The 10896-nt window shown below is 33.4% G+C and overlaps 1 protein-coding gene across 1 annotated transcript; it reads right to left on the bottom strand.

Moving 5' to 3' along the window:
• Positions 1-377: 377 nt before the first annotated feature.
• On the bottom strand, positions 378-1709 carry LOC114330169 (uncharacterized). The gene has a single exon (XM_028279493.2). The coding sequence runs from the start codon at positions 1707-1709 to the stop codon at positions 378-380; it is 1332 nt and encodes a 443-aa protein (XP_028135294.2).
• Between the last annotated feature and the right edge of the window lie 9187 nt (positions 1710-10896).

Raw genomic sequence — 10896 nt, forward strand, 5'->3', positions numbered from 1 at the left:
ATTCTGGTCAGCTAGAAGTAATTTTGTTGGAATATTGAGCTGGGAACGATTGATCTGTATGTAAGGTAAATTACTTGTTATGTTGGGCAAAATTAGACAAGATATTTTTTTCGAGAAATTGTTAATATCTGATTTAAATGTTAGTGATGTCCGGAAGTTAATATTGTGAGTTAATTGATTAATTCCCGAGATCGAAGTGTTGATTTTTTCCTTTGAAAGTTGTAAAATATCACAAAATTTCTCAGATATAAAGTTGGATTGACTTCCGTTGTCCAACAGTACTCTGCATTTATGTGAGTTGCCGAACTTGTCAAAAGCGTTAACAACAGCAGTTAAGAGTAGAATATACGGTTTAATAGCAGTGTGAACACTTGAGCTTATATGATGTGTTGAAGAGAAGTTAGAGAAGTAGATTCATTTGACTGCAGCCCAGTGTTTGGAACATTGGAAGGTAATGAAGATTGAGAAGAATTGTTTTCTGTGGAAACTGAATTTGAGGATTGTGAATTCTCGAAGTGTAACAGAGTGTGATGGATCTTTCCACATTTTCTACAACCAGTAGAACGACAATCCTTAGTACGATGGCATGTGCCAAGACAATTAAGGCATAAACGTAGACGTTTTGCATTGTTTAACCTATTAGTAGGATTTAGTTTTAAGAAGTCAGGACAATAATATATTTTATGTTCCTTGTTACAAAAGTTGCATTTAAACCTATTCTCTGTGTTAGAAACAAAGGCTCTTGTTTCAGACTTATTACCTTTGTATCGTGGTGAATTTTGATCCTGTTTATTATCATTGTAGTTATCTAATGACTCTAAGATACGACATCGTTCTTTTAAAAATTTCAGTAAATCATCTAAAACTGGTAGGTTGTCTTTACAATTTTGTGACTCCCAAGAGCGTCTTGTTGAGTTATCAAATTTTGTTGTTAACAAATAAATAATCAAATCATCCCAGTGTTTAGTGGGGCGTTTTAAAACTTCTAAAGCACGTAAATGTTTTTGTGTATTATCTAGAAGTTGTCTGAGACCTTGATTTGATTCTTTTGTAACTAGTGGTAGGTTAAAGAGAGCTTTAATGTGATTGTTTACAAGTAACTGTTTATTTTCAAATCTTTCGATCAATAAACTCCAAGCAATGTCGTAGTTTGCATCGCAGACTTGCAAAGATTTAATAGTGTCGGCAGCTATGCCACGTAATGACAGACGTAAGTAATGAAACTTTTGTACATTGGAAAGTGAAGTATCATCATTAATAATAGAATTAAAACTGTCGCGAAAGAAGAGGAATTGATCAAACGATCCATCAAATGTAGCTAGATTCAATGGAGGTAACTTAATGTTACTTGTATTTGTAGGCCCAGCTGCTATTGAACCATTGACACTACGTGAATCAGACGTGTCAGTAGGTCGTCTAGATAAAATAAGGTTTTTGATGTCAGATATTATTTTAAAATATCTGTCCTCAAAAGTCTGCCTTTCAATGGCATGTATTGTGTCATAATTTTCCTCGCAGTCAGGATCATCAGTTTCAATAAGCAGCTGAACCTCATTAAAAACATCTAAAAGCTCTTCGGCTTTGGATAATCGCATTTCTAAATCTACGAGGTCGATAATTTCATTATTTTCTATACTTCTAAAATATGTTGTTAAACGTGTAAGAGCACCTTTAGTGGCCATTCTCTTTGTTTTGTTTTGGTCTGACATTTTTGACAATATGACCAAAATGTACGAGGATGCAAAATAATTAAATATTATGTATGTATGTTAATTAAATTATGTAATTTTAGTAATCTAATGTATGTGACGTATATTATACAGATATAAACAATCAAACTGTGTTTGATGTTTCAAGAAATAAATATTTGATCTTCGATGAATGTAATTAAATAAAAAGAAATGATTTATTCAAGTGCAGAAAACGGAAATAAATGTTTTGTAATTCAATTATTATGTACGTAAGAATTATTATTAACGTTTAGTTACGATCTGTCAGAATAAAATAAAAAATCAGCTAGCACATTCACAATGAATACGAGAGTAGGTAAAACGTCAAATATGTCACTATTCGAAATAAATATATTAATTTAGATTGAAACTCATGTACTTAAAATATTTATCAAATAGAGACTGAAAAAATGTGAAATTATAAAAAGGATTCAGTATTCAGTGTTGTAAATGTAGCTTCCTGGGGTTGATACAGCGGGTCAAGTACGACGTCGGTTCGTAGAATGTAAAGCTGCTATTTTCTTTGTAGTTCTGCTGGCACTGTAGATTCGCAGTTCGAAGGACCAATAGATGTGGATGTGGTGAAGAATTTTCAGAATTTCACGTAAAATTTAATACAACAGATCTAAAACAAATTACAATAACTTGAATGTAAGGAGTAAAAATGTTCGTTCATCGAAGCGTTGGTTTTGTGTGTATTCTCGTCGTTATGTCCTTTTTCGTCACCCAGTAACCCTGGCAAATGAACTTGGGTCACTTCGTTCGGCAATCTTCGGTAATACGCACTTGTACAATAATTGGCAGAGTCTAATAAATTTCAAAGTCAATGTACTTAACAACCCTAATTGTTTAAATTAAATTTAAACTTATAGTCAGGGGTCCCAGGCCTATTTTCACCATTTACTGCTAACAAGCTAATTTTTCGTGAGTCGCTTCATTTTGACGAGACGCCCAATTTTTTACAACAATTTCAGTATGTGGTCGATAACAGAGGTAGCAGGGATAGTACATTCGGGTTAGACGAATAACAGGCCTAACCTTGCATGCCGAACTGCCCCAAATTTTATTTTTCTAATATTTAGGGAGGGTCAATAGTAGAGTAATTTTAAAATTTCGACTGAATTCCGCCATTGCGTTAGCCGATTTTGTTTTAAACGGGAACCGTTTTTCCTTAATATCTCCGCCATTTTTAACTTCTCGACAAAAAGTATAATAACTAAAATTGTTGAAAATGTGATTTTATATAATTTCCTTTATTATAATTTTTTTTCGTGCGGTCGATATTTTCAGAGTTATGGGGGAAAATAATGCCACTTATTATTTTCCTCATAACTTTGAAAATATCGACCGCACGAAAAAAATTGTAACAAAAGTAAATAATTCGTTGATTGGGAAAAATAGTATGATAAGTCAAAAATTGTTCATTTTTAGTTTATATCAACAAACTATTCAGAATAAATGGATCTATTATGGAGCAAAGTATTATAAGTGAAGTTTAAACGACAAGCACTAGAGAGTAGTGATGTAACGAATATTCGTATTCGCATTAGCATTCGCGAATATTCGCATGTTTTTGCATATTCGCATTCGCATCCGCATTCGCGAAATTTGTGCGAATGTTTTGCGAATATGAAAAACAGAAGAAAAAAACAATTTTAAGATAATATTAGGGTAATAAAATCAAAATCTATTCACTTCTCATCTTTTTTTATGAAGAAAAGGTAACTTAACCTCAAACATGCAGCTAAAGTCGGGTCCATCGATATTTCGCCCGTCGGCAAATTCAAAGAGATAATATTTGTATGTTATGAAATTCGAGTAAACCGATGTCCCTTTATCTAGGCACATGTCGGTATTTTTACAACCCGGTTACTCATCGTAAATCAATCAGTTTAGCACTTAAAAATTTATACTTGGGGATTAGTACAGTTAAAATTGTTAGACAATTATACTATTAAGCAATATAATCGAAACTTTTTTCTACTTTGAAGGACAAAAAAGCGAGTTCATTAGCGGAACGTAATTCAAAATTATTCTGCAAATTACATTTGATACAATATTTGATTAAAATATCTCATTTTTGATGGTAAAAAATATATTAAATACATATATTAATTTGTCTGGACTAAAGGTGGTAAAAGATGGTCTGGAGTTATATTTTTGTTTGAATTTGCCGACGGGCGATAGATAGATGGTGTCAACTTTACTCTCAAATGGAAATATGCAGGACACAACAGCAGACAAAGAGACGGAAGATGGAATGAAGCGATAACTCACTGGAGGCATTGGAACTACAAAAGATGAAGGGGCAGACCACAGACGAGATGGTCGGATGACCGAAAAATATACGCAGGGACCAGATGGAGAGGATTAGCACTGAACCGAGAAGAGTGGAAAAATAAGGGGGATGCCTACGTTCAACTTTGTACAAACGAAGGGCAATGATAGATAATTAACTTAACCTTGTACAATCACATTATCAGCCTTCACTTTTTTTTATTATTTGGTATTATGTAATAAAGCCTAATATCAATTAACTTTTCATTATAAATTTAGGAAACATTACAAAAATAGAAACAAATTTTAAAAAAACTGAATATTCGCATTCGCATTCGTATTCGCGAATGTTCAAAAAATGACATTCGTTACATCACTACTAGAGAGCTCTGTGACCAACTATGGCATCTCCCACTTCCACACAACCGCTGTGGAGAAGACTCGGGTAACTCAGAACTCAGTTGTCTACAGTTCGTGCTAAGTTTAGGTCATTTTTATTTAATCAAGACTATTATAAGTCAAAATATTAACACTGCTTGCGTCTTATTAGTGAATATTTTTGAAGCAAGAGAATTATATTTCAAAATATCATATTCTTCTTTAACAGGTAAGCATTTATTTTTATTATAATTTTGGCCAGTATGATGATTACAAATAATATGATACTTTTAAATAAAATAAGTACACCTGTGGGCATTTTATCTTTATTTCATTTTGAGCTAACATAATCTTGAATATAATTTTGCCCTAAGTATAACGTGATATTTTTAGTTAACATTGTCTTTATTATTCTATATTCCTTAAAATATTTTTTTCTTACTAGATAAAAACTAGGATTTTCGTTTCTTTTAAAACTCTTTGCAGCACGAGATTTCATAGATTTATTCGATTGCACGTGTTAAATGACTTCACTTTTCAAGAAACAACAAACTGATAAACATTCGAGTGTAAGCCGATATCTAAACTGTGGGAATTTCACCAATTAAAGATAACATTACTTAATTGGAACAAAGGCAAAAAGTACCTAATACAAACCTCTTGCGCAGGTATAACTTGATAAAAATAGATTAGTAAGTGGTTCAAATTTCCATCCCGTGTACACAAAAGAGTACAGAACAGGGCCCTATTCACATGCGTATTTGTCCGGTGGATATGTACGGCGGACAGATACTCCGGACAGATCCTCATGTGTGTATCCGGGCGTACGCCGTATATGTCTTGCTCGCCGTCTGTGGTTCAAGACGACGACCACAGACAGCGAGCCAGACATATACGCATGTGTGTGAACGTTTCAAGGATTTGTTCTCCGGATGAGTTATATTTGTATCAATTTTCATTCTAACCACGGTAGTTACGTAGGCTTGTATTTATATTACATTAAAATGGCATTTTCGGATAATAAAGTATTTTGGCAAAGTTTTGTTTCGTTATATAAGTTGAAGCCATGCTTGTGGAATGTAAAAAGTAAAGAATATTCTAACAGGCATCTGCGAAACAACGCATATGAAGAATTAGTGTATAAATGCCAAGAAATTTGTTCAGATGCAAATATAAAGTACGTAAGAAAGAAAATAGATTCCTTGCGTGCTGGATTTCGACGTGAGTTAAGAGAAATGAGGAAGAGCAAAAGAACCAGGATGAGAAATGAGGAAGAGTTTTGACCGTATAGTCTTTTCTTTTTTCTATCATCAAATAAAAACCATATATCCTCCAATTATTGCTAGTTGTTTTTTACTATTCATAGCACAGTGAAAAACAGATACACACAACGCCGGAACAAGTAGGTACAACTGAGAGATTTGTCCGTGAATGTGTAGCACCAACGAATTTGTCTGGAGACACATCTGCCTGTATATAGCTAACAACGGATCTGTCCGCCGTACATACCTATCCGCCGGACAAATACCCATGTGAATAGAGCCCTTATAGGGCAACAGATCCGTTGTTAGCTATATACAGGCAGATGTGTCTCCAGACAAATTCGTTGGTGCTACACATTGACGGACAAATCTCTCAGTTGTACTTGTTCCCGCGTTGTGTGTTTATCTGTTTTCCACTGTGCTATGAATAATAAAAAATAATAACTAAAGTTTTATTTGATGATAGAAAAAAGAAAAGACTATGGCCAAACGATGATTATTGGAAAGAAGAAAGTACTCACATATGAATTTAATTAGAGAACTCGAAACAAGCGAACCCGAAGATTTACTCAATTTTCCGCGAATGGATAATGAAGCATTTGAAACATTATTAGGATATGTTGGTCCTAGAATCGAAAGAAATAACACACACATGAGAGAATCAGTAAGTAGCAGAGAGCGATTAATCGCCACGCTACGATACTTAACAACTGGACGAAGTGGTGAAGATTTAAAGTTCAGTTGTGCAATCTCCCCACAGCTTCTTGGACAAATAATACCTGAAACTTGTTGGGAAATATTTATGGCATAAATACTGTCCGTAGATGACCCATTTCTCTTACTCTTCCTCATGTCTCTTAACTCACGTCGAAAATCCAGCACGCAAGAAATCTATTTTCTTTCTTACATACTTTATATCTGCATCTGGACAAATTTCTTGACATTTTTCACTAATTCTTCGTATGCGTTGTTTCGCAGTTGCCTGTTAGAATATTCTTTACTTTTTACATTCCACAAGCATGGCTTCAACTTATATAACGAAATAAAACTTTCCCAAAATACTTTATTATCCGAAAATGCCATTTTAATTTAATATAAATACACGCCTACTACCGTGTAGAATGAAAATTGACACAAATTTAACTCATCCGGCGAACAAATCCTTGAAACGTTTACACACATGCGTATATGTCTATCTCGCTAACTGTGGTGGTCGTCTTGAACCACAGACGGCGAGCAAGACACATACGGCGTACGCCCGGATACACACATGAGGATGTGAATATTTAAAGTTCAGTTGTGCAATCTCCCCACAGCTTCTTGGACAAATAATACCTGAAACTTGTTGGGAAATATTTATGGCATAAATACTGTCCGTAGATGACCCATTTCTCTTACTCTTCCTCATGTCTCTTAACTCACGTCGAAATCCAGCACGCAAGGAATCTATTTTCTTTCTTACGTACTTTATATTTGTATCTGAACAAATTTCTTGGCATTTATACACTAATTCTTCATATGCGTTGTTTCGCAGATGCCTGTTAGAATATTCTTTACTTTTTACATTCCACAAGCATGGCTTCAACTTATATAACGAAACAAAACTTTCCCAAAATACTTTATTATCCGAAAATGCCATTTTAATGTAATATAAATACAAGCCTACTTAACTACCGTGGTTAGAATGAAAATTGATACAAATATAACTCATCCGGAGAACAAATCCTTGAAACGTTCACACACATGCGTATATGTCTGGCTCGCTGTCTGTGGTCGTCGTCTTGAACCACAGACGGCGAGCAAGACATATACGGCGTACGCCCGGATACACACATGAGGATGTATCCGGAGTATCTGTCCGCGGAGTATCTGTACATATCCGCCGGACAAATACGCATGTGAATAGGGCCCTTTTTTTTAATAAATATGTGCGTTGATTGCACAATTTTTTATGGACCTAATAGCTAATATGTATTTTGTTGTAGAAAATGAGTGGGAATCGAAGTCGTATTCTACTAGACCTCGCTAGGAAAATTTGTGAAAGGGATGAAAGTAATACCAGACATTAAAGTACGGGTTTGTATTCTCATCAGCCATTTTTGTGACTAATGAAAGTGAAAACCATAATATTCCCATATTCAATTATTCTGTCACCAGCAAGTTACAAGAAACTACTTTTATAAATGAAAGTTCTAAAATTGCTTCTCCTTTGGTGATGATGATGATAATGATAATGATGTCGAAGTCGAGATGTTTTGTCTACGGAGAGGGTCGTCTTCACAAGTTGGTCAGATAAGAAAAGGCTTGGTTGCGAAAACGGTTCTTTTCAGAAATTTGCTGTTAGTAATGTAAATATGAGTCACTGAAGTTGATGAGTTGACTTATTTGAAAGTTTTAAAATAAATTTAAAATGAAAGTTTTATCTGTGTTGAGGATGGTTTAACTTTCCTGCTCAGTGCGTGATGTTGGAAATTTCCAAGAAATACTTAATAATTTTGTCTTCAAATAAATATGTTATAATTTAAAACACAACTTTTTCTTCTTTGCGTGCCGTCTCCCAGTCTGAGGTTGGATATCATCATCACTATCTTTACTATATCTACTGCTGCTCTGAAGAGTTCTATATAACTTCTTTTAAACCTTAAATTTTTTAACCTTAACACTCTCTTCGCCATACTCCTTCCTCCTCGTATCTTTTTCTGTATTGTCAGTCTTAGCTTAGCATTTCATATTGCTCTCCCCTCATTACGTTCCCCAGAAGCATTGCGCCAGTCAATGGAGAGCAAGAATAGGATATTACCTACGAATTCTATCCTACTGCATGGATTTTAAAAAAATTTTGAGTCTAGCCTCTACTTATCTCCTAATTCAAAGTCTACCCTATGCCGATGTGTGCTTTTATCTTGGGGGTGGTTCCCACCCCTTCTTAGGGGTGGAAAATTTTTTGGTTAAAATTACCACGGAATTCGCTAGAGAACCTAATTTTAAGCAAAAACTGTTGTATAATTTTTTTTGAAAACTCCATACTTTTTGAGTTTTTCGTGGTTGAAAATTGGCCATTTTCATTGAAACATAATACACTGGGGTGCAAAATTAACTGGACATTCTAAAAATGGGTCATTTTTGATGTCTCGAATTTCCTAAACCTGTTGTCCGATTTAAGAAATTTTTTTATTATACTATAGCCTTATTCTTTAGAAATATCGCCGTAATAGTATTGTTGCTAAAGAGTTAAATTTTCATTGTATACCGGGTGTATCAATCAAACTGTGTTTTTTTCTCAAAGTTCGTATCACTCTGTAGAATATTCTAGCATACATAAAATACTGAAATTAAAATCCAACTATAGCCTCATGTTTTCTCAACATTTTGTTTTTTGATTCATTCGCTTATGTTGGATAATACAAAAGTTTTGGTACTTTAACAAATAGCCATGATTTTCATCAATAGAGTGTATTTTTAAATAATAATATTGGCAAACTTTAAGGGGCAATTCTGCATTAAAAAATAATGACAGTTTGCTTTACAAGCGGTATGTTCGCAAAGGTTTCGTTTCCGAGATAGGGGGCGTTAAAAGTTTTCTTACAAACTGACGATTTATTTATTGCTTTAAAACCGGTTGAGGTATGAAGATAAACTTTGGTGGTTTTTAAAAAGTAGTTATTGCATATTTTTTGACATACAATTGAGAATTTAATATCCACCATTGGCGCGCATACGGGTAATATGAGGGCTTATATTACCCGTACGCGCGCCAATGGTGAAAATTAAATTCTTACTTGTATGTCAAAAAATGTACAATTACTACGTCTTAAAATCCACCAAATTTTATTTGCATATCTTAACTGGTTTTTAAGCAATAAATAAATTGTAAGTTTGTAAGAAAAATTTCAGCACCCTCTATCTCAGAAACGAAGCATTTGCGGACATAGGATTATGAAGCAAACTGTCACTATTTTTTCATGTTGAATTACCACTTGAAGTTTTCCATACTTTTTTAAAAACACACTGTATTGATAAAAATATGGCTAATTGTTAAAGTACCTAACTTTTTTATGGTCCAACTTAAGCGAATGAATCAAAAAACAGAATGTTGAGAAAACATAAGGCTATAGTTCGATTTCAATTTGAGTATTTTATAAATGCTAGAATATTCCACAGGGTGATGTGAAGTTTGAGAAAAACACAGTTTCATTGGTACACCCTGTATACAATGAAAATTTACCTGCTTAGCCACAATATTATTACAGCGATATTGATAAAGAATAAGGCTATCACATATTAAAAATCACTTAAATCGGACAACAGGTTTAGGCAATTAGAGACATCAAAAATGACCCATTTCTAAGTTGTCCGGTTAATTTTGCACCCCAGTGTACCTTTTCGAAAGGTTTTTTGCGAATAACTTAAAAACTATGCATGTGACTAAAAAAATTGTATTCAATATTTTTGTAAGTTATAAAAAACAAAGAGACACTTGTCTCCATAACATTTAAAGTTATAATACAAAAAGAGAAAATGGTAGGTGAAAATAGTTTGTTTTTTGGTACATTCTCAAATTGGTGTATTTAACTTGAAATAACAGAGAAACGGTCGATTTTACGTGTATAATGCTACCAATACCTTTTGTAGTGCTTGAAAAGATCTTTAAAATGAGCTATGGTGAAGGTACATTACATTAAAACTAAGCGAGCTATGCTGCAAACAAAATTAATAACTAATGTTAAGAAAAAATGAGAAGTAATTTTAACCCCCATCCACCAAAATGTAAATGCATCGTTTTCCTTCTACAATACCTTTTACTATAGTGTTATTTCTATGTTCAGAAATTTGGACCGGTTTAAAAAGCATGATCTTAAAAAAAAATCAAATTATAGAGAGCATTTTTAAATGTTCATAAAAATCTTCATTTTTCTCCATATAACTTGAAAATGATAAGAGATACAGAAATGACAAATAAAATGGAAATTTTTACCTGAAGAAACCCTATGTTTTTGTGTGGTATCTTTTTTTCGTATCTCTTGTAATTTTCGAGTTACATGGAGAATAAGGAAGATTTTTAAGAGAATTTAAAAATGCGCTCTATAATTTGACCTTTTTTTTCAAAAACTATTAATTTTAAACCAGTCCAACTTTTTACGCATGTAAATAACACTATAATAAAAAGTATTGTGGAAGGAAAACGATGTATTTAAATTCTGATGGATGAGGGGTTAAATATACTTCTCATTTCTTCTTAAAATATATTA

Source organism: Diabrotica virgifera, chromosome 2 (genome assembly GCF_917563875.1).
Source record: "Diabrotica virgifera virgifera chromosome 2, PGI_DIABVI_V3a".
Taxonomy (NCBI): Eukaryota; Metazoa; Arthropoda; class Insecta; order Coleoptera; family Chrysomelidae; genus Diabrotica; species Diabrotica virgifera.